At 38.9% G+C, this 25,437-nt stretch overlaps 1 protein-coding gene across 1 annotated transcript in view; it reads right to left on the bottom strand.

Annotated features, from left to right (window-relative positions):
* Positions 1 to 5,353: 5,353 nt before the first annotated feature.
* The window catches only part of MAPK12 (mitogen-activated protein kinase 12), a gene marked incomplete at its 5' end in the record, with an annotated part of 38,545 nt that continues 18,461 nt past the window's right edge, over positions 5,354 to 25,437 (bottom strand). Inside the window, 8 exons of the mRNA XM_008941191.1 lie at positions 5,354 to 5,424; positions 6,151 to 6,324; positions 7,883 to 7,961; positions 8,973 to 9,052; positions 11,196 to 11,267; positions 11,775 to 11,889; positions 16,899 to 16,946; positions 18,748 to 18,777. Coding sequence (XP_008939439.1) covers positions 5,354 to 5,424; positions 6,151 to 6,324; positions 7,883 to 7,961; positions 8,973 to 9,052; positions 11,196 to 11,267; positions 11,775 to 11,889; positions 16,899 to 16,946; positions 18,748 to 18,777 — 669 coding nt within the window. The remainder of the gene's footprint in view (positions 5,425 to 6,150; positions 6,325 to 7,882; positions 7,962 to 8,972; positions 9,053 to 11,195; positions 11,268 to 11,774; positions 11,890 to 16,898; positions 16,947 to 18,747; positions 18,778 to 25,437) is intronic.

Here is a 25,437-nt window from a genome sequence, read left to right on the forward strand (position 1 = left end):
GAGCCAGCAGTGTGCCCAGGTGGCCAAGGCAGCCAATGGCATCCTGGCCTGTATCAGGAATAGTGCAGTCAGCAGGACTAGAGAAGTGATTGTCCCACTGTACTTGGCACTGATGAGGCTGCACCTTGAGTACTGGGTTCAGGTTGGGGCACCACGGTACAAGGACATTGATGTTCTAGAGAGGGTGCAAAGAAAGGCAACAAAGCTGGTGAAGGGTCTTGAGGATAAGCCTTATGAGGAGTGGCTGCGGGGATGGGTTGTTTAGCCTGAAGAGAGGAGGCTGAAGGGAGACCTTATCACTCTCTACAGCTCCCTGAAAGGAGGCTATGGGTGTGGACCTTCTACATGCCACAGCTGACAGGACAAGATGAAATGGTCTTAAGTTACACCAGGGAAGATTTAGGTTAGACGTTAGGAAAAACGACTACACCACAAGGGTGATCAAAGACTGGAACAGGCTGCCCTGGGAAGTGGTTGAATTGTCATCCCTGGATGTATTTAAAAACCGTCTAGATAGGGTGCTCAGGGATATTGTGCAGAAGTGGCCTGGTAGAGTTAGATAATGGTTGGACTCAGTGATCTTAAAGGTCCTTTCCAAACACAGTGATTCTGGCTAACCAGCCAAAACAGGAGTAACAGTCAAAGGCAGCTTTGGCAGACTGGGTAGATGCATCTTTAGCTTCTACAGAGCATCATTTTGGATACGACAACCATGAGACTGTGCTTTCATGTCCTGCACTCTCCCTTGTCTTGGTGGTCACATAGTTACCACCTTCTTCAAGATCTGGGGGACAGAACCTATAATCTCTCCTGCTAAAAACATCCTAATGCACTCCTAGAGAGGACTTAGGAATTGCCCTCAATGAAAGAAAATGAAGAAAACTTACATAAACCTGTGTGATAGAACACGTAGACAAGGAACTCACAATCGGTAGCAATGACACAGATAGATTGAGACTGTTTGGACTATGATGAACCCCTGAGATGAATCTGTAGCTACATTTTTACCTGGAAATCCAGAATTAAGAACCATAGCTAACACATTCACTGGAGATGCCTTAAAAGGAATCATTTGAACGGAATCAAACATTTGTATGTTTTGTTCATCTTGTTCCAGCAAGATGGAACCACATACATGTTTCTAGATTAACCTGCATTTCTTCAGGATACTTTCTGGGGAGCTCCCTGCAGTGTTGTGCTTTGCTCATCAATATACAAAACTGGTCTTAAAAAGGTGTCCTGATTCAGGACTAGCAGACAATTTATGTGCACCAGTCATGCTTCCTCTTTATTCAAAGTTTATGCTATGTTAATTTTCTGTATTAAATAAAAAGTCTTCTTGGGATTCTTTTAAGAGTTCAAACTCTAACCAAAATTACTTGGTTACTCCAGCCTCTTTTGCTTCCCAAAGACAGCAGCACAGTCAAAATACTCCAATGAAAGGCATAAGAGTTGCATGCCTGATCAGTCAAACCCAGCTGGGAAATACACCTCATTTATTACTGATGAAGCAGACCTTGGAGTAAACTAGAAAACTCCAGCATGGAAACGTCATAAGGTTAAGCATAAAGGAGCTCTGTTTGCAGAGCAGCAGCAGGCAAAAATAATGAATCCTTAAATTACTCTTCTTGTCCACACATGCCTCCTTGCAGAGGGATGCTGTTCCTGGTAGCTGAAAGCACACATCATTCCCATGCCAGAGAGCATCATGTGGTTGCTAGGTGGCAATGCAGTTTTTAGATTCTTATGTTACTATCCCAGAGGGCTGCAAATAATCTGTGCAGAAGAGCTGCTCATTAACTGGTAGTCCATGAAGTTTCAAAGAGTGTCTGTATGATGCAAGTCCTCCTCCCCTGATCTTTCTCCAGTGCATGTTTCTGAATTCTTAAAAATAGTTTGGAGGAGATTTAAAGTGCTGTAGTCCATGAAACTGCTTCTGGTATTTTTTGACTTAAATAACCAGTTGCCCTACAGTGTATTCAGGAGGTGGTGAATTAATCAGCAGAGATAGCAGGGGTTATGAGCTCCTATACTTTCCCTGGTACCTGCAGAGACCATCTAAAGCCCTGCACGAGTGTTACATACCCAGTGAATGACTGCATCTAACAGATGCTTCATTCTCTGACAACCTTAGCTGAAGAAGACCAGAAGCAGCTGATATTTGTATTTGGATAGCATATCAGAATGTAGGAAGCTCAAAGAGTCCCACCCAGCTCATACGCCTGGTAATTTGGAATCAAGGACCAAGTGGATGTTCTGAGCATACTTTGCAGGACTTGCTATCCTGTGAAAAAAAAAACAAATCAGAAAATAATCAAGAAGTGAAATTGTGAGACAAATCTGGCCCACAAATCACATTATCAAAATTCAACAGGAACAATGAGTCTTCAGTGCCATGAACACTAAGAGTCCTGCCTTAAAACAGGCAGGGGGCACATGGGGTTTCAGAGCAAAGGCCCCATACAGCCTGCTAGAACTCTGCGAACTCCAACTTTCCTGTTCAACTCAAAGATGTATAAGCTTGATGACTGTCAATCTGACTTTGGCTTTTAAAATCAGGCTGAGGAATGCAACTGCATTTAAGGACTGAAATCTTGCCGTCCAGAGCAAAGCAGCAATGTCTGATAAAACCCAAGATATGGTAAGAAATAATTAGGTGGCAGTAGTACGACCAGGTCAGCTCTGTGGCTGACTTGAAGGCTGAAAAATTGGAGAGAGGCTAGCATCTGTGGCCTGACTGACTTCCAAAATAAACTACATCATCAGCTCGTATTACACAAAATCTACCTACAATATTAGGTTTCATACAGTTCTCTTATACCAAAAATACTACTTTCAGGAGTGATTGTACATTTGGGAATACATACAGGGAAAATAAGACCGTAATTGTGTGAAAAACAAACCCCCAGCCTTTATTTGTCACAATACATTTCAAGTACATGCAGAACGTATTTACATTTCTCTTTAAGGCAAACAGAAATCAGGTTCTCATTCCTGAGTTGCTTAGCACCAGTAGAAACAGCAAATAAAAACTTAGTAAATCTTGCCTCTTCGTTTGAAGCAGCAGCTGCCTCCCATGCAAAATATTTCTGCTTCTACCTCACATTTCTTTTAATGAGCCATTTACACTAATAATCTCTATTGCTGTTTGGAGCAGTTTCTGCAGATTTCAACCTATTCACAGAAACATCTTGCCAAGAAGTGACAAACTTTCCATGTTTGTTTTTTTACCTGCCTGCTTGCTGACTAGACAGCACAGCAGCACTTCCATCTTTGCTGGTACATGCATCAAGGCCTTCTCGTATGCCAGTATCTAGAAAAATTAACATTATTTTCTTATATTTTTCTCATGCAGGCTAACTGCTTCTCCAATATTAAGTTAAGAAAGGGAAAAGTTCACTTGAGCTGGTGGAGGGTTTTAGGCTTGACTTCCACTAAAGCTAAAGGCATGAGGAAGTGAAAATGCCCACTGAAATGTTGAATTGCATTTATGATGAAGATGCATACCAGGTTTTCAGTGAGAAAAAAAAAATGCTCCCTTGAAGTCTGACTAACTTTTGTGCCATTTGCATTATCTCAAGACTTTCTTTACATACTGGCTAGAATTTAGGATGTTGAAATTCCATTTAAAACATGGAGGGAGCACTTTTAAAGAAGTTTTTGACATTTTCCATTTCTTAGAGAATGGTGTTACAAAGCCAAATAATTCAAATGGGCACTTTTCTCCCATGAGTTTTAAGAGGGCCACAGAGCACTATTTTAAGAGAAAACATCTATTCTGTAAAAAATAAGGTTCCTTTTTAATGTAAAAGTGTAGTCCAAGCAGAAAGTTAATAGTTCAAAATGGGTTATGACTCTTAATTAAGTGCTCCTCCTCAGTGACTTGTAGCATGGAAAAAGTTTTGTTTGAAATGACATTCTGTGCATTCCTGAAATTGTAGTTTTTAGTGACTTGTCAGATACATCAATATCTCAAGCTTTCTGTTACCAATTAGTATCTCTAGGTGCTGGTCTCAGCTCATCAATGCTCATCACAAACAATTTTTAAACAAATGCTAATATTTACAGGTGTTTAACTTAAACATTCATTGAAAGAAATAAAACAACTGTGCCTTGATTCAACTTCTGGTTTAAATTGGTTATTAAGGCAAAAAACCCACAAGTAGTTTCTTACTTATTTTCCAGTCATTCCTTGTCAAGATCAAGTGACTAACTAATCTATCCCACCAGGAAGATGACTTCTTCTGGTAAGGCACCTCTTAGAAGAAGGTTTGAGGGTTTTTCCAAGTAAGAAGAGTTGGAAAGGCTGAAAAAGGGAATGGTTGTTACTCTGCACCTGGCAACACCTCTGTACATTGTGAACAAAAGAGCTTGCTGGAGGTATTCCCAATGGACAGCTGCAGTGCAGCATTTTTATCCTAACTTTATTTTCTATAATGTGTGCAGCTTTATTTCTAAAATCAGCACTGCTGATTCTATAACCTGAACATGTGAGAAGATCTACTTTCCCAATGATCACTTTGATACTAAGATACTAGAGAGCTTACAAAATTTTAGAAAGTCTTAAGAATTTCTCCCTGGAAATGCCTGATCCCTCTTCTACTATAAAAAGAAGATGGACTATAGTTAGAGGAAAATATTGTGTGCCTTCACAGTCATTGATTAGCCAGTGACTGTTGACCTATTGTGTTCATGAAGTCTTGTCCTGCTATGCTGGTTACTTTGAAAAACAACTAGGACGTTGACACTTCTCTGCTTCTTGCCTCTTGCCCAGGTCTGTCAGAATTGGCTGGAGCTGAAGTTCTCCTCTGCTCAGGACAGAGGACACAGGCATTAATTCAGGCTGTGTCTCTTCTACCTGCTGCACTAGCTGAGGTAGCAGAAGCTGAAAAGCCTTCCCAGGCATCCCACCAAGGTGAAATATTCCAGAGGGAGTCACATGAATACTTCTTGCATTCAAGATAGTTCAGTGGCCTTGGAGAACAGTCACAACACATCTCTAACACTCTCCACATCTCAGTATGCTTGGGGGCGTAACTTGTATGCTTCTGATCTTCAAGGTGAAGAATCAGTCCTGTGTGCTCTGTTGATGGTGGCACTGGGTTATCACAATAAGAATCCTTTTGTGCAGGAGGAAATAGTTTTAGGCAGGAATAAATTTCTGCACAGCTCTGAAATGCTCCCAAAGGCACAAACTTCCACATGCAGAGTAAGAGATGTTGCTCTTTCTTACAGTGCAGCTGAAACAGATGCAATCCTGTTTATTTATCAAAGTTTTACACACCTGAAATGTCACAAACATTTACAGCTTTCCTGCTTTCTTCTGAGTTCTGAAAAGACAGAGTCAAAACAACTACACCGCTGTCTCCTTTGACTCCAGTGTCTGTGGTGGATTGAAGTTCAGTATCTCTTTATACGTAATGTCTGGAAAACAACAGAATAAACACAGTGTTGCTGGTCTAGATATGAGCAAGGTGCAACCCCCAGCATGTTTATGCTCTGATCTGTGTCAGGAAGCGAGAGACCTCTTCAGATGAAAAAATAAAAGTGAGAAAGAGTAAAAAAACTAAGGGAATCAAAGATGATTTTTTCATAATTTGAGATTTGAAGAAGTAGCCAAATACTGAAATGTGAGATGTGTATTTCAAAGGGATACAGTATAAAGTATTTAAAAGCCAAAATACAAACTTCTGACGTTAGTTGAAAACTAGATTCAGACTTAAATCTCTGCTGATACAGATACAGTTTTCTCTCTCTGAGAGAACCCAACTTAAAATCAAGGCCAGCAACTGTTGCAGGACTACAGAGCCAACAGTTGAGGAATCTGTTCTCCTGTCCTATCCACTGGAGTATGGAAGGAACACATTACAGAAATGGTTTTTCTTGTACCTTTCAGGAGATGGGAGGACAGACACATGAAGGAGAAGGAAGAGGAGAGCCTCTGTTACAAGGCAGAGAAGAAACCTTAAGGGTTCATTCCAGGAGAACTTGATATGAGGAACACAGGTCATCAATAGTATTTCTCTATCTTAATGCCTTTTACTCTGTTCCATCAAAAGCAGAGAAGGTAATTTGTAAAGGGGAATATTCCTATTTCTGGATGACCTTTCTATCTGTTTACTTTTGAAAACATCACAAAACTAAACTCACGCTTCCACTCATCTAGAGGAAGATCCATATTATCAAATGTGTCGTCGTATTTCTCAGCTTCAATTTCTTCCTCGGGATCGTGAATTGGTTCAAAGTAAGGATGCATCAAAGCCTCAGCTGCCGTGACTCGCTTCTCTGCATCCAGCACCAGCATCTTCTCCAAAAGGTTTACAGCTATTGCACAGAACACAAACAGTGCACTCAAATCACACCGCTGATTTCAGCTTGTACGCAGTAATGTTGCCCTGGAGGTATTTCAAACTAATACACAGACTTATAAAGCAGAATCACTGGGTGTCTGTCCTACAGCCAGCAGGGCCCATCTGCATGACAAAATAGAGTTGTGAGCAAGATGGGGTGTGTACAAAGCTTGGTGCAACACAGAGGTGCTCCCTTGCTTCTGTATGCAATAAAGCCACATCACCTCACCTAAAGAACTTCTCAGCTTCTGGCTCCAGGACCACTGTGCTTTAGGTGTCTTTCATCACTGCCACTGTGTTATGGTTCTAAGGTAGATCACATTCAACCTGACAGCAGCAGGATGGGTGTAGCTCATTCTAATTGCTCTGTATGTGATCAAATCCAAGCCAAAGTACACTCTGAAGTTCACTAAGACAAGTCAGTTGTCCATGCTCAGAATCTCAGTGCTGAGTTTATCTCCTATGTGGTTTCAACCTCAGCCAAAACAATCCATAAAATCTTTTATGTTCCTCTCCAGTAGATTTTGGATCAGGTCTGCTTTTAGACTGTCAAAATGGGCTAGTGTAAACAGACATGATTAATGATTTGTTTATTATCTATTTTTTTGTCCTGAAAGAAAATTCTTGGGTTAGGTGGAGCAGCTGAAAAGAAGAAGAGGCAGCAGCATGGCACCGGATGCTGCAAATCCTGCTTGCCACATGGATTTTCTCCAACCTTCTCTCCCACACTATGAGCCGTTTTTCTCTATGTAGGGAGCAGCTCGATGGCCACAGAAGTGATAGGAAGAAACATCCTAAAAATTAAACAGAAATGTGCGGTTTGCTGTAGCTGAAAAGGTCAGTGAACTAACCATGCTGTCAAGGTAAGAGCTGCTTAGTAATTATGTTTATTTTTACTGTATCTGAACATATAATTTTAGCTTCTTAAATTGAGGAGATTCAATTATCCTAATTTACATTCTAATAAAACTGGCTTTGTGAGGGTTAGGTCACTGGGGAAGGGATGAGGTTTGGGGAGGGCCATCTCAGAGCTGTGGCTGCCTCGGGTCACATCACAGTTATGCACACTTGGTATGCTCTTCTGGCTGTTTGCATCTATCAAATCCAAGCCAATGCTTCTCAGGAATGCACAGATGTTTTTCAGGATGTATTGGTTCCATGACTAAAACGTCAGCTTTCTATTTGATTGCATTTCTACTGTACATCAGATTGAGCTTTCAGAACTATATTACAAATACAATACAGAGAAAAATTTGCTACATGCATTTAATCTTAAGAAAGTTGCTCCAGTAAAAGCATCAAGCAGATGCTAGATTGAAGCCTGAAACACAAAATACTTCTTTTCAACCCTTGTAAGAAACATCTGATTGCTGGCAAGGTCTAAACTTGGCAAAGTTCAGCCACTACAATCAGAGCAAGAGAAAGGAAACACGAGAGCCATCACATAACCTGTCACGTGACTGGTACTGCTGCTGCCTCCCACGCAAACACAAAAACAAGACAAATTGTACACATCACACAAACTGTCTTACCCAGAGGATTCGCATACTTCAAGATGGATGCAAAATCTTTTTTCTGGACTTTTGGGAGGCTTTTGATATAGTTTTTTGCCTTAAAAGAAACATGGTTATTAAATTAGACCTTAACGTGACATTAACAATCCTCTTAGTAGGTAACTCAACAATGATCTGAGAGCATATTGTAGAAATTAATTGGGGGGAGGTCATAAATCCCAATTATATTCACCTTCCTGTTGAAAGTACTTGTTTTGTTTTCTTTTTAAATCAAGCTTTAAGACTGTGATTAAGAAATGATAATGTAAAGCTTTCATTATTAGTGCTCCATATTAAAAGAAATATGGTTATTAAATTAGACCTTTACCACCTTAATGTGGTAACGTGACATTAACAATCCTCTTAGTAGGTAACTCAACAATGATCTGAGAGCATATTGTAGAAATTAATTGGGGGGAGGTCATAAATCCCAATTATATTCACCTTCCTGTTGAAAGTACTTGTTTTGTTTTCTTTTTAAATCAAGCTTTAAGACTGTGATTAAGAAATGATAATGTAAAGCTTTCATTATTAGTGCTCCATATTTCATATATTAAATAGAATAAATATGCATGCATCATTTGAAAGAATGTCATAATGAGTGTACAAGAACCTCTGGAAGTGAACCTTATATAGTAATTCATTAGTATTTAAACTGTATAGTTAGTTTAATGAACAATTTTAGGTTCTTTATAGTAGATAAATAGGAAAGACAAAGTCTGAGATATCTACAAAAAACTGGGTTTCCTGAACAGGTTCACAGTTTCAATATGATTCCAATAAAAGCAGCAATGCAGTCAGCTCAATGTTTTATATGGTACACACTGGAAACTCTGAAGCATTTAAATATACAGATTTTTCAAGTGTTCTGATAATGTTCTGTTCCCACCTCTCCCACTCCCCTTAATCTCCAGTAGCTATTCTGGGTATGAAAGCACTTCAAGGCAGAGCTGAACCATCAGGGGTCATTCCAGTAGTCAGTATGTATGACCTCAGCCAGGCTAAGAACTAAGCATGGCTTATGTAAAATGAAGACATGTAAAACTAACTGACAAAGCAGAATACTCACATCTTGACTGTGCAGTTTTTGAACAAAATCTTGAGTTGGAGTACCTGTTATTTTCATTATTTCTGTGAGTTGGTCCAGATCTGAATACCAGAAATAAGGAACAAAGACTTTCACCACAAGAAAACTAAGTGCCTTGCAAAAATTGTGCATTTCTTTGCTATTGGAGAATAAAGTGAAAAATCACAATGCAATGACCAAACAGAAGAAGATTTCTAAAAGATGAGATGAAAGTTCTCCACTTTTGTTGCAAAAGGCACAGACACTGAAAGCACCTGAAATAAAATATTCTGTAATTTGGAACACCTCTTTGAATCATCTGCAATCCTCTAATGTCATTAATAATTCCTCTAATATCATGAAGCCTTCTTGATATTTTTGGTCGAAATCAGTCCAGAAGTATTGGAGTATCTGAACAATGAACTCATGCATTGCTCTGGTCTATCCAATACTTAGGTGATGTAGAGGCACAAGAAGTCACAGGGAATATCAAGTGGTATGATATACAGAACAAAAATCAGAAGAAAATACCCTCTGTTAGTTCTTCACGCTGAGATTTTTTTACTTTCAAGAGTAAAAAAATCAATCCCTCTCCTCCTCATTTCCCACATGCTTAGCTCAATTCCAGATTCTGAGATGTTGGAGACATTGGGATGAGCATCCTAACTCTGCCTAATCTTCTGTGTCCTAAACCAGTGCAGACTAATCAGCAACACTATTAGCTGTTTTGAAGAAGCAACCCCATGTTTGCAAGAGGCTAATGCTGAATTAATGCTGAATTCTTCTCTGGTAAGAGCAGCAGATGAGAAGCTAGATCAGAGCTCAGGGCACATGAGGATTCTCTCAACCTCTGCAGAAAAAGGCAACGGTGGGCAATGCTGAAGAAGTAAGCAAATAAATCAAATCCCATACTAAGTTTGCAGGGTAATCTCTTCATAACACTGAACATAATCCCTTAAGTTAGCTGTTGTCTTATTCACCTCCCCACAGCTGAACCCACGGCTGCATTTCCCTGACAACAGGTAACCCTGATTCATACACTCAAAGGCCACCAAAGACTGTTATGCTGAAGTAATTCCCTTCGTAACACAAATGTAGAACTTCAGCCAACAGTTCTGAAATCTCAGAAACCCAGTATGACTTAAGTACTGGTTTTTCCACTCTTACATTGCAACTTGAAACTTATAACTCATTAATTTTCTTATTTATTTACCAGAATGCTCAAAGTTAGCATTAGTTGAGAAATGCTATGTGTCAGTCAATGGCTGTTCTTTGGCAGGCATTTTAGTATTTTCTTGTTAAGAACTAATGCACACTTAAAATCTGGACAGCTGAAAAATTTTTTGTATTCTAATTTTCCATAGCCCCTGTCATTTTTTTGGTGAATGCAATCTTCCTTTTTTTTTTTTTTTCCTCCTCACTAAACAAGAATAATATGATCCATGCAATGAAGTCCTCATCTTGCATGTAAGTACTTAAATACAAATGTAACTAAAATTAAACAGTTGGGATTCTGTAAGCCAGCATTTGCAAATAAGCACTATATTGACTGGAACTCCACAAGGGGAAAAGTGGTGCAAAATGGTTAAGCCAAGCTGTCAAAGCTTAACCTTTGTGAGCTGGGAAACAAAAAAAAAAAAAGTAAAAAATTCCATTAACACCATCCTCTATTAACTATCACAATTACTATTGCCAATGAAGTATCTATTGAGGTTGAATTATGGGTTAATCCTAACTATTTTCTTAATTCCTCAACAATGAAATGATAGGATGTTTTCCATTTGCTAGTAGAATGTAATTATCTATTTTACTAGATAATATTTACATAACATGTTTGGGTAAAAGTCTCAAAAAGCATGAATTGGACTCACATGTGCACATGAACTACAGCAGAATCTTCTGTGGATGTTCTGGAATTGTGGAATCTATTAAAAAAATCTAAATATGCCTTTTCTATCACTGCAGAATCTTTTACCTGATGATTTGAGACATGACTGAAAGATCACCTCTCTCTTCCTCTGTTGAAAAAGTTCAGGAATACAAGTTTGAATTGGGGGATGTGCAAAAAGTGGTACAGATATCAAATACACAATTAATGAAAAAGGTACAAGCCATTTTACTATTCATGTCAATTTATGCCCATCAGTTTTTGAGCAGACCTGCTGTATCACATAAGAACCTCTCATCATTTTCTTACATTAGTGTCATAAATTCATGGAAGGATACGATCATTTCCTTTGAACAGCGGCCTCCCTGTTATCATCTCAGCCATTATACAGCCCACAGACCAGATGTCAACTGAAAAAAAGACCAATAGTCACATTAAATTGCTGAATACTTACCAATTTAAACATACGTGAAGTTTAATTTAAAACATATACTTTCATATAACATATACTCTTGAATACTTTCAAAAGCTTCCATAGTTATGCTAGTGTTACTTGAATTCCCTCCTGCTGCCATTCTGCCCTGTCTGTTCAAGTCACAATCAGCCCATCTTTGCAGGAAGGTGACAGTGCAGAACACAAAACATATGCTAGACTGTCACATCTGTATACATTTATAACCCTTTTTTCCAACCACCTTAGCACTTTCTGTTACTCTCAGATAATATACCAAAAAAGGCCCCAAACTCACAGCCACCTAACAATTACCTGCAATTTACCTACAAAGAGGTTTAGCATAACTATATTGTCATTCTCAACTCTGATGTCTCATTCACTTCAGAAACAAAGACTTATTTGTACATTGCCTGGTTCAGTGAATCTTTTAGGTCTTTTAAGACTTTCCTGAAGAGATGCTGACCTGTTTGTGTATAATGCATCCAGTTAAGTATGACCTCTGGGGCTCTGTACCACCTTGTAACCACGTAACCGGTCATCTCACTGTCTGTATGCCTTGCCAATCCAAAATCCAGAATCTGTGGTGAAAGCACAAAGAACATCCTGATCAGACAGCTAATTAACCATTGCATATATACTTTACAGATATGGAAAATAAAAGAACAGGAACAATCTGCAGAGACTGGTTTATTTTTTGCACCTTTTTCTCACTGCTTTCTCTCATTTTAAAAATCAAGACAGAAGTAGCAAGGATTTTTACAATTATTTTTTTCCAAGCTAGATACTGCTATAGCAACACTAAAAGCTTTAAAACCAGTAAGAAAAAAAAAATAATTAATTCCTCAATTACTAATTAAAAAGATACTGGTCACATTCAATGCAAAAAAATTCCCTGGTTACAGAATCACCATCGTATCATGCTAGGGCTGAAAGAGCAGCACCCATCTTAATCTGTATCCATTGCTCTCATATACCATGTAGCACAATTATTCAAGAGTGTGTTCTAATAATATTCTGAAGTAAGGAGGAAATATTATTTCTACTTTATAAGTAACTCATATAAGGGGAGGCTTCCTCTAGGTCACATTGAAAATCTGCAACAAGAGTAGGGAATTACTGTTATTTAGTCCCACTGAGTTTTCTCCAAACTACTGCATCAACTACAGAACAACCCTCTGTGAGGAACACAAGGTCAGTGCAATTGTCTTAAAGGATTATCGACCATTCAGCTTATTTCTCTCTCTCAGGTATTTATCTCCAGATAATATGTACAGCAATAAGATTAAAAATTAACATTATGGCCTTTTGTCAGCTTCTATAAAATTAGCCTAATAAGGTCCACCTTCACAGACCTTCAAAAGATGGTGACAAAAGATGCGGCCAGCAACAAGAAAATTCCACTCCTTGAATGATTTGGTATCCATCAGGAAGTTCATGCCTCTAACAAGAGGCAGGGGGCTTGGGTAAGTAAAGTCTATTCAAAATAAATCATCATCATCATGCACAGACAGTTGAATATGTAGCTTTTCATGAAGAGCCACTAGTTTCCATTTGTATCAGGCTTCACGTGTATACTGATGGGGCAGAGGTTTTTACCAGGAGCACTTGTGCATCACTACACCAAGACTGAAATTTTTTAAAGCTCTCTGTAATGAAACATTTTAAAATATTTCAGGATACTTTCATCATTTCCTGGAGCTATCAGAAAGGAAAACTGTATTTTCACTCATAGATCAAGAGTATAAAATGTTATGGGTTATTTTTATTGCCATACTTGAAACATGATTTCCACGTTTTCTCTGTAACTGCTGATTACTTACCAATTTAAAACAGGAACTGGATGCTAAGGGAGAGATTTATCTTCCTAACAATAAAATGCACTTGATTACAGCCAGTTCTTTGGGTACTGAAGATTTATTGGACTCAAAATATTTGCAATAGCAAAATACACTTTTGTATACAGCTTTCAAATTTATGCTACATATACAGCACACGTTTTCCCAGTAACACGAGAAGGGAGTGGAAGAAAATATAACAGGTCAAGAGCCACATGTGGTACTGTCTACTCTGTCACAGCTTTTTAGGCATTTTCCATACTAAGGCTTGTGACACTTGGAAACAGCTAAAATATAATTTGGGTTTGTGTATTTGTAAAAGCAGAAAATGACAGCAAGATTTTTTGTGTGTTACGTATTAACTTTGGGATTTCTATTAAATTACATATGAATTAGGCTCAGGAACAAATGTATCCTGTTAGTACTTCATATTAACATGGTACCACTTCAACAACAATCTTCACATGGAACTATCCTTCTCATACTTCAACTTTTCAGCTGGAACTTTCAAAGCAATTTTCAGATCAAGTTTGAAAATCCTCTTTATAATGCAGGAATTAGGAAAGAGAGAGCAAATTCCCCTCAGCTTCTCAAGGACAAGCTCCCCTTCTACTCAGCAAATTAAATCTTCCTAACTTCCTTCAGTAACCATAGCAAAAAAACCACTTTTAACTTTGAGGCTGCAGAAAAAGCAGTGATTTCCTCTCATGCACCCTTTTCGGTCACTTTTCTGCTTCTGTAGCAGTTGAGATCATCAGATGAGGGAGCCAGAAAGATTGTGAAAATAAAACTGATTGCTTATTAATTAATTATCAACTCAAGGAACTGTTCCAACTTGCCTGCAGCCTCACCACCACTAGAGCTAATGCAAGGGAAGCTGCTGGAAGAGTCCACAGACATAGGGGAAAAGGGTTGGACTATCCCTGGCAGCATGGTCCTGTGCCTCATCAGCTCCTCCAGTGTAAGACAGATGCCAGTTAAATCCTCACCTTGATATTTGTTATGCTCACTTTTGTTTTATGTACTTTTCTTCTGCAGATGATATCTGAGCTCATTGTATATCCAGGGATATTGTAATTTTGCTCTGAGAGTCTGGCAACAAAATCTAAAGCTTAATGCTACATTTTTCTCCTTGTCATTTCACAAAATTGTCTTCTGATATAGAATTATTTGCCTCGGTTTATCTAAAAGCTTAAAAATGTTCAACATAACAGAACAATAAATTGTGTTAAATAAGGAGATACAGTGATCACATAATGCAAGAATGTCTTAGACCTGGGCTGCATCTCAGAATGTAACTGCACAACTTTGGGGGGAGGTAGCAAAAGAAAACGTGAAAGTGTCTTTTCTAGAATTCTCTTTTTTTCCCCAGTCACACTAGGACCCCCTCACCATTTTGGCCACCTACAAGCCAGCAGAAGACAATGGCATTTTGTGTTAAGGAAATTCTGAAATGGACATGACCCTGAACATTCAGGTCAGTCTCCAAAGAGCAAAAAATTGTATTACAACAGCTATGTGCAAGTATATGGTTTGTACTTTCTATGCTAAAAAAAACACATTTTTGCAGTGTTGCATCAACTTTTACTTTATTTCCTTAAGGGAGTGCTTCAAAACCTTTGATCTTCTTCTGCATCTCCCAGCCTGCAGAGATAGAGCTTTCATATTTATTCAAAGCTATAATTCTCACACAACTGAATACTCCTGTAAATTCTTATGTCTCTTTCAAGGAGGAAACCCTGGCCATAAGGTCTAAATGTACTTGCATACCAAGACACAAAAGCCCCCATTTCCAAATTTACTCTTGTTTTGTGAGGATGTACAAGCCAGTTGATTCAAGAACAGGATAAAAGACATAGCTTGAATTTGTTATTAGCTGAAAAACCCTGACTAGCCTTTCAGATTGCTACTGCTAAGAGAAGATAGGTAAGAAAAATAGTTCTAAAAAATAATAAAATATTAAAGCACTGGAATAGAATTAACTGGGGACTGGAAGCAGTCTGGTGCTACTATTTCTCCACTCAAGTGAATAAACTGTATTCCTAAAAAAAAAGCAGTGTTGAATACTACATAATTCTACTTTGTAATAGGCAATTTGAATTTTTATAACAAAGTCATTCTGCACAGCCAAATGGATGCATTATTTGCTATGTCAGGGTACACTGCAAAATTATTTCTGTAGTAAAAATATTATCCTCTCTAACAGGCTCTGAAGATTTGCCATACATCTAAGAGACTGCAATCAGAACTGGTCAGATTCAATATTTCAGTTCAACGACTGACAAGGAGGCTTGAGGTGACAAACATAGAGGAGAATTACCACCCAGATGAATTCCAAGGACATGGCAACACCTATGCTTCAGGATAGGTAACTTTCCACAAAGGATGCTACAGACCTGGTCTCCAAGGATGCATGCCAGCTAAGCCCAGTTTCCATCCTGGGACATGAGTGTGGGTGTGTACCATCCTCCTCCCCCCCATCTTTGAAGGGAAGCCCTGGTGAGTAGCATGAAGAGAGTCACAGTACATGTCAGTACTTGCTGCACTCCAGAGAAGCAGCAATCAGGTAATACAAAAAATGTCATGAAATGCACCCTGTCTTGCAGTGTAGTGGTAGAAACAGCTAACAGCCAAACTATAGCAGGCTGAATTAGGAATTGTCTCCCTTTAATTGTTTTTTTTTTCACATTACTTCAATTAAGAGCTAAAACAAAGCAGAACTGATATGCCTGCTACGATACACACTGCAGCCTACATGAAACTGATAGTACTGTTAGTTATAACAGTGCAGAAGGAATCACTTCCAAAGAAATAAGATGTTTGTTTGTGGTGAGCAGTATGTGCTTCCTCTCATGCTTCTCTGAAGTGTTTAGCTCCAACATGTTATAAGAACAGCTCTTATATGACTGTAACCATGACATGACTTTTTCTTAAAAAGTATTTTTAGTTGAGTGGCTGCATAAAAATCTAGCAGCATTCCTTGCAGCATCACACAGAGGAAGGGTGAGTGGTAATGTCTCTCACAGGTGCTTGGAGTGGGCATGTCACTGTGGCATGGGCTGCTCCATCAATGTCAAACCTGCAGAAGCAGTTTCAGTTCTTACACTGCCCTTCACCCAGCTGGAGGAACCCAAGTTGGCAACCTCTCCACTGATGTGAATGTAATAACCTGCAGCACTGACTCCCTCAACAGAAATCCTCCTCTGCATCATAGAGTCAACCCTCACCTCTCCCCAGTTAGCAATGGGTCCCAGGTCCCCAGAGTGCCCAATATGCACTGGATGTTTTCAGCTGGGACCTCCCAGGCAACGTTTCTAACTTGAGGCACAGGCATTTCTTGTGCTTGGCTCCAGAATGTTCTCAGAAATGGATCGTTGCCTCTGCCACTTGTATGAAACGCACACTCATGTGAGTCAAGGACATACAAATAGGAGGTGATTAGATTCTCACTATTCAGGGCTTTATTTTTTAATAAATATTTATTTGTTGTGGTGACTGCAGTCAGACAAATAGGAAAATACTCATCAGGAGCAATTTCTTGTAATATTTTCAAGATTGTTAGCACTGCCCATCTGATCTGCTTCCCTTTCATTTTCCAGCATTCCCCTGTTTCCCCAGGACTCCTCAAAGCCCCTGGGCTAGACACCTGGCCCATCACTGAAGCCAGCCAGCACATCTCCAGCTGTAGCACCCACTGTCCTGTCATGTGTTTCTCATACATCTGACTGGTTTTGCACAGAAACTTATCCTACCTTCAGTTCACAGTCTTCGTTTACTGCCAAGTTTCCAGGCTTCAGATCCTGTAATCAGTTTTGAAATTAATGTTATTTACTTATTTTACAGCATGGACAAGAAAGCACTCTTTCTTTCTTTTTCTTTTTCTTTTTCTTTCTTTCTTTCTTTCTTTCTTTCTTTCTTTCTTTCTTTCTTTCTTTCTTTCTTTCTTTCTTTCTTTCTTTCTTTCTTTCTTTCTTTCTTTCTTTCTTTCTTTCTTTCATTTAGGTTTAATGTTTTTCAGAAAACTACTTAAGAGTAGCAGCAGGTAAAATAACGCCATAAATCTAAATTAGAAAATTAAAAATAACAAATAACAGAAACAAAGACACGAATTTGCATATGTTTGGCTTTTTTCCAGTATGGTTTCCTCCCAGACAAATAAACTTTTTTTCTGCTACAAGTCAGGAAAATACTTTCCAGTGAAGGAACTCACTCATCTTACTCTGAGTGGGGTTTGGACATAAATTTGCTGCACTTAATACTAACACCACAAAGGTAAGGATTCACATACAGATTTCTAGACTGTACATATTACACATCAAAATATACTTTTAAAAGGTTCCATACTCTGATGGACTTAGGAGTACTGAAAGAATCAAACAAGATTTTACATAAAAGTTAATGCTCTCTTCTGTGGAAAAATCAATTTCTTAACCAAGTCAATTGAATGGAAACTGCAACATGGAAAAAAAAATTCCCTTAAGCCTCTTTAGCTACTGTAGAGACTTCTAATGATCTTCAAAAGTTGTATTTCCAAGTTTAGCAGCAAAGGGAAGAGTGCTGGCAACAACTAAGAACTTTTTACAGTGTCAGTGGCCGAGACAGTCACAGGTACAGAGAGAAAGAAAAAATTAGAAATAAATTTTCCTGCAGCTTTTTCAAACTTTTGTTTCACACACTTCAGCACAAGACATTTAGAAGAATCTTCTCTCTAAACTTTTCAATAGGCATCCACCTGTTTTATATGAAGGTGTTTTAAGATCAGAGGAGCCTTGGAGAGAAAGCAAATTGGTGCAAAGACCCATAATGAAACCAAGAAGCTCAAGAGGGAGCTTAGAAAAAGTCTAGGCATCTAGAAATTTAATCACAGCAGTTTTAAGATAAACCCACCAATTTATTACATTGTTTTGGCAGTTTGTGCAGTTTACAGGTCCAGCTTAAAGCTGCTGCACAAGGCACACTTCCTGTGGTGCTCCTGATGTTGTATTACAAATGGCCAATTTCTGCTGTTCTGATGCACTTATGGAGGAAGTTATGCTGCCTGGTACTGTGAGAGCAACATTCAGAACCCCTTCTTTAAAGTGCAGAAGTGATTTTAAGTGGACTTTAGACACAGCAGGGCTTCAAAAAGAATAAGATGCTCAATTTCTCTCAGATAAAAACCGAGATTCTCAAGGCTCTAAAATTTTGGACTATTTTTTTCAGTTTCTATGTTTTCGCCCCCCTCAAACTTTGAACAATAACATGATCTTTAAACAAAATGTAAGTATTATTTTTTAAAGTTTAATCTTCATTTTCTGAAAAGCCAGAAAAACCTCTTATTCATCTCATTTTAGATACTATTTGCTCTTGTGAGGATTTACAACTCAACTTCACAAAGTAATTGAAGAAATCCAAGTCTAAGCTGTATCCACCACAACTTGAGTGCCCAACTTACACTGATGTAGCCATACCACCTTTTGCTCCTACTGAAGAAAAAATCAAAAGGCATCATCAAACTGAGACACCAAAAATAGAGATTAAGACATATTTAAGAGCATGCTTATATACAAACACTACTCACATTATCAAAATATAAACATATTTTCCATTGCTTCCACTTACCCTGTGAATTATGCCTGATGAGTGAATATACTGTAAAAAGAGAAAGTATTTTTTAGTTAGTGAGGTCCTGACTTTTTTAAGAAGTTGCCTGGAGCAGGGAAGAAAGTACTTTTCCGTGCTGCCAAAGTAATCTGAAATTAGAAAATGTTTATTTGTTGCACAGAAGATCTATTATCTATGTTTTTAATATTCAGGTAAATTAGCACTCTAACCTTCCACTCCCCCAATAATGAGTACTGCAACAGATGATCTAGTCTTTTCTAATTCTTCCCATACATAAAATCCCATTTGCAGTTATTTTTTGGCATTGGTAGGTATGTATATGTATCAAAATAAATCCTGCTATTGCATATATCAGAAATACTCTCTTGCAATAGACATTTCTGGTATGCCAACGTAGGTTAGATTCATATGTTCCAGCAACACTGAGTTTTAAGAGATCATTTAAGATCTGGATGAAGGCCAAAGTTTTAGCTGAGAAGTCTTGCTACATGCTTCAATACTTCCTCAATGAGAGGTCATATTACAAGACATTCTCCTTTACCTGAACACTTTCATCACCCTTCCAGTGACCTGTTTAAGGGCTCACAAAAGTCAACCCAAAAAAACTGGACACCTAGAACTAGTTCTTTTAGGAAGACACCCAACCAAATACAGATATCTGCACATGTGACTGTCACCAAATGCACCCCACTGACGCACATAGTTCCTCTCACCAGGAAATGATGGCCTAGAAGAGACTATTTTCATTATGGACAATAAAGAGAGCCTCTAGCAACTAGTTCAGAGACAGGCACCTCTTCTGCAAGGACTGAAATGCAGGAAGTTGCCCTGAGCTGAGGACATGCTTTCCAAGAGTGGCCTGGGATGTGCTAGTATTGTTCACTTCAGGTGTGAGGAACCGATCTGAAACCCCCACAGACTGTGCTACTGCTCACAGCTCACACTACTGACAAAAAGCAACACAAGAACAATAAAGGCTTTTTTAAAAGTCCCCATAAGAGATGGGTGAGATGCGAATACCACCAGCTTCACCCGGAGAATTTTCATTTTATTCCACCCTGAAGAATGGGACAAGAAGTGGGAGAAGAGTTACCAGCTGTCAGAGCTAGGAAAGACCAAGCAGAGGTAGTCACCATGGCATCACAGAGATGCAGAGAAGCACTGAGGTATGCAGGGTAACTGCCAACCAGTCCTAGCCCCTGCATCCCCTGTCTTCTTCCCCAGCAGCCATGAAGATGAGCAGTTAACCTTATACATTCAGCAGGGATCATCATAGTCAGCCTTATGAGGGGACCAGGGAAAAGAAAGCAAAGCCACAAATCAAAGCCAACTTCTTCAGTCAGATCCAACATGCATTTCAGACTGGCTTCTGAACTTAAACAAACTCCCTTACAACCTAAGCAGCACAAATCTGGATTTAAAGACCAAGTTTTCAAAGCAGTGACTGAACAGAAACAAAACCTCTGACATTGACTTTTTCCTCTCTTACACATGACACAGCACTCCAGATGTGGTCTTGTAGGTTCTGAAAAAACTGGCAGGGGGACTCGCTTTCCTTAAATATTGTGCCTACAACTTTACCAGCCCAGCCTATATGGTGGCAGGGCTCCGCTGCCACATGGGTGCTCTGCCATCTGCCGTGCCCGAGTCCTTGCAGGTCTTGGCATTTGCAGTAGATCAGTTCCTGCTGCTTATTGCTTGCAGATTAGGCAATGTTTAACACCAGTCACAGGAAATGCCAAAGTGCTCCACAGGATTTCCTGGGGCAGAAAGAAGGGGGTGAGGGTGCAGGGCTGTTCCCCAGAGCGCAGGCTGTAAAACTCCTACAGCAAATGAAGAACTACAAAATGCTGTTTCTGTCATGGGTCTACATGAAGTGGATCAGGATGGGAGGACCCAGATACAAAAGGAGGAAGTTTGTCATTTTGATGCAGGAAACGGAGAGGATATATGTAGGGGGTGGGGTGTTGTTTGTTTGTTTGTTTTGAAGAAATCCATCTGCAAGTAGTTAGACTCACAATAAATGAAGGATGATGTCTTCTCCAATTGCCATCTTAATCAAGGATATCACAATTACTACTTGCATTTTAAATAATTTCAATGTCTTCTCTCTGAAGACTCTTGACTTTCTAGAGCAGATGCTTAAAATATTCTATAGATTATTTTTGCTGGTATGACTGTACATTATAAGGAAAGAACAGGCAGATCCAGAAATTTCTGCACCTAAGGATGTGGTATGTAGCAAGAAAAATTAAAAGCACTGCACCCTTCAGAGTTTTAGTTAAAGTAGATCTCACCTGTCTGAGGGGAAGAGTATGGTTCCACTGGCATTCTCATCCCACTGAATTTTTTATGACTCTTCACAGCACCAAAATAACGTTAACACTTTGGGGAGAACTCATATTTTCTAAACACTCCTCTTAACACAACACTACTGAAATTACATAAAACAGCACTTACTCCTGGTGCTAATGTATACCTCAGACCTTCTGTAAGCTGAAGTACTGGTGCTGTGCTGCACTGTTTCTTTAACAATAGCAGTATTTTTTTAACTGCATTTTATTATCTCCTGGCAGGTTGCAGCACTTGGAACTATGCCAGTTTTTGTTCAGAAAATCTTCCATTTCAGTTCAAAAACCTTCTGAAACGGGATCCTGTTCTTAAAGATTCTCCTCATTAAATTATCCACTTACTGACACATTTTTCACTCTTAACATGTCAAAAACATCCAGACCAGAGCAGACATATCCTTCACAAAGTTATTACCATTCCAATGTATTTGACTCCAAAACCCAGTTAACTTGAGAAAAGTGCCTTGGAGCACAGGAGCTCTGTGCATTATCCTAAAGACAATTTTTGATAGCATGCATAAATCCTTGAATGCAAGCTTCAGATTGTGCCAGGAAGCTATCCAACAGTTGTCTAAATTCTAAGCATTCTTGCCTGTATATGCAATCTCTACACAAAATAAAAAGCTAATCAAAAGGGAATTAGAAAAGACTCAGGAGAAAGTATTCTAGGCAGCATGCAAAATGAAAATGAGGAGTGACTTGGCAGGGAAGGGAAAACTGAAGAGGAAATGGGTGAGGGGGGAAGGGAAAGCAGAGAAGCAGAAAGAACAACATAATCGTGAACAAAAGACAGTAAATAGAGATGACAGAGAGAACTGGAGCAGGTAAACATTACCATGAGCATGGCAAAAGAAGCTTGAACAGGTGTTTGTATGACCCAAGAGCTATTCAATCATTCCCAAATATGTAGAAATAAAAAGAACCCTCACTCACCTCCCCAGATCTCTACAAACAGGAACCCAACTGGGGGCTCCTGCAGAAGAGGGACCCAAGACTGAAAGTGCTGGAAGCTCCAGCCCCTTTCCACCTACATAAAGACATTTAATTTCAGCTTGTCTTCTGTACTCTCTGACAACACACAGCTTTTCTGTCAAACACAATGATGAAAGCCCTTCCAAGTTCCAAACTGATACTCAAATAAAATGTAACGGCAGACTTAAGGCCTGACTAGGAAACGACAAAGGACAGGCACATTATTGTTTTTAAGTTGGGTCAAATCACATTGTTTTTTCCTACAACAGATGAAGTTAAATTCTGATTACAAGGCTTTCCAAGGAAAGGAAATTAATATTTCATTCTCTATAGAAAGAAGAGAGGAGAAAGGCAAGAACAGAAACTGGCAAACAAGGACAGTATAGACTTACACTGCAAAGACCTGAGGGCTTAATAAAAATCTTCCTGAACTCAGCATGAACTTTCTACTGACCTCAATTTATACCTATTTTTAAAATCAAGTCTGTTGATCATTTCAGTAGACAACCAATCCAGAACCAGTTTACAGGTAGAATGTAGAAACAAAGCCTGCAAGGAACTGACTTGAGGGCTTAACAAAAATCTCTCTTATCTCTTCACAATACATCACTCATTCAGAGGTTTTTTCTACATGCATTTAACTGTCACATGTAAACAGATAGTTACAACAGAAGTATGCAATGTGACAAAAATGATGAACAGTCTTCTTGCCTTTGACCAGACATAAATATAAAGACCATAAAGTGCTTACGTACTTCATGTAAAGGACAAATCCACACTGTAGGTGTGGATTTGTCCTTTACCACCCAAAAAGTGCCCCAAAACAGAGTCCATTAAAGATAAAAGGTGCAAAGAAATAATATGCATTATAAAACCAAGAGGCTAATCTTGGGAAGCTGAAAGAATTTTACAGCAAAGATCTACAGAGTGGCATATTTCTCCTTCCCAGGTGTTCTAAGTATTTTTCCCTTATAATGCCTCAACTGAGCAGTAGCTAAGTGTATAACTCATCCCTCTACCTTGACAAAAAAGCAATCTAAGTAATCACTGATGGGACGTTTTTAATCCATATACAGTAGACTTTTAAAAGTACAAGATTTTAATGCAAAACTTGACAGATCTTTTCTTAAACAGCTAACTTACTGGTATCTGTATGAGGAGAAACAGATTACTGACCCATTTTCTTTTTTCTCTGCATGCTAGCAACACTGCTTTCAGCTTAACCTGCTTCCTAGCACTGCCAGTGCTGCAAGAATGTCCCTCAAGTTCTAGACCACTCCTATTTCTTAAGGACATTTACTGGTCCCACAGACATCAGTGTCAACCTTTGAGGCCCACAAACTACTCTGTTGGCCTATGTGAGATAATCCAGGCCACTAGGACCAAAATGTATTTCTAGGCCATTTCCCTGGAATGAAGTTAATTATTCATCCTCTCCACTACACTCAAGCTAATTTTTTACAGTTCATATCTTGCTTGCCTGTAAAATTAGCCCAAATGATGTTTTTCATCTCCGGTGAATAGCATGCCTCTGCTGAAACCTGTTTCCTAGACAGTCACCTGCAATGAAACAGATCACTCCACTTATATGGTCCTTGAGGGAACACTTACTAGGACATGGCTTTGTAATCAGGGAACTAACTACAAAACTGAAAACATAACTCCATGTTCAACTCCCAGATCAGAGGTGAATTCCCTGTTGTTTAAACAAAGCCAATTTCCCCAAACCTGGCTTTTGCTTCTGATTTGTAAAATGGGAATTGCAGCATTTAAATGCACAACTGTAGAATAAAAAGGTTAATTACTTAGCATACGCAAAAGGCCATGTGAGTGAAAATATACTTAATGAAGAACAAAAAAATCCAGAGTCGGGTCAAAGAGAAAGTAGTAATGCAGGACTCAACAGCAAAGTACAGTTACTAAGTTTTGTGATGGGAATAAAACAATTTACTTGCCCTTCTGTATCCATTGAGTACTGAGAGACAAAGGAATCTTGAGTACACCATTCCTGATGTTCTTGTCCAGAAGCAGTATGCTGTCCAGAGATTTTATTTATTTTTAACAGCATTTGGCAATGCAAATATAGACCTGGAAGAATCAGTATCCTGATGGATGTGCCAGACCTTCCTGTATCAAAACCAGTTCTGTATTTCCATAGCACAGGCACATCCCTATGCAACACACCTTCCAGCAGACTGACTCCACTTACCTCTGTACGAGTGCAGAGGAAAGTCTGTCCATACGTTGGATGTTGCAGGCACAGGACTGTGAAACCAAAATTGTACAGTGCAAGCAGCAGCCAAGGAACAATATTCAATCCCAGATAGCAACTTTCCATGGCCTTGTTAACACGTGCATCTCCAGAGCAGGAGAATTTAAAGGGAATTAAACAGCCATCACTGTAGGAGAGCCTGGCTGAAGCCTGCAGGGCTAGGTCAAGGTTCTTCTTCTCTTGGAATTGTGTCACCAAAAGAAAAAATAATAAAGAAGTAATAGTCTTTTTTACAATCAGTAATTTTGTACACTCAAAAAGCAGGCACTGTAACTTAAGAACTACAGTACCAATCTAGATTGAGAAGCATTTTCATATCACATTAATATAGATTATGGATGGACAGGGAGCTTAAAGAGTGTCTTCTTTTTGTGTTTTAAGACATGAACTTTAGCAATCACAGTCCATTTTTTAACAGCTAAATAGAGGAAGATAGCAGTATCAATAACAAACAGTATTTAGCAGAAAGGTGAGGAAGAAAAACATATATAGTATATGACAATACGTTTAGAATTATCTTTGTGAGAGTCAGTAATATCCAAAGGCACGCTGTTTTCCTACAGCTGTTGACTCTGAAGTCCACAGAAGTGTAAGATCCAAGACATAAAGGACAGATTAATATAAACATTATTTCTGAGAAAGAGCTGGTGATGAACAATCAGGCTTAGCTGGGTTTATGCTCAGGGTTATTCTCTGGAAAAAAAAAAAAGAATGATGAAGAAGCCCAACAACAAACTTAAGGATGGAGTCTGGTTATATTTTTTGCTCATGTATAAGAAAATTTTACATTGAAATTACTATTCTTCCCCAGACACCACAGTCCAGTTGCGACTTACTAGAAGAGCCACAAGATGAAGCTTTCCTACACAGTTCAAAACTAGACAAATCTGAATGGCCCCTTTGAGCCTTTTATGAATCCTCCCATAATTTCACAGTGTAAAATGCCAACACATTACAAAAACAGGCACTAGGAGACAAAATCAAGCAAAGGTGGCAGGCTGCCTGATGATGAAGGAAGAGCTCCTACGGAAACCGAAACATTAAAAGGAAGCACAAATGAGGTGAAAGCAAGAGTCAGGTTACCCAGCAGGA

The sequence above is a fragment of the Merops nubicus genome, unplaced genomic scaffold (assembly GCF_000691845.1).
Source record: "Merops nubicus isolate BGI_N331 unplaced genomic scaffold, ASM69184v1 scaffold795, whole genome shotgun sequence".
NCBI classification, from domain to species: domain Eukaryota; kingdom Metazoa; phylum Chordata; class Aves; order Coraciiformes; family Meropidae; genus Merops; species Merops nubicus.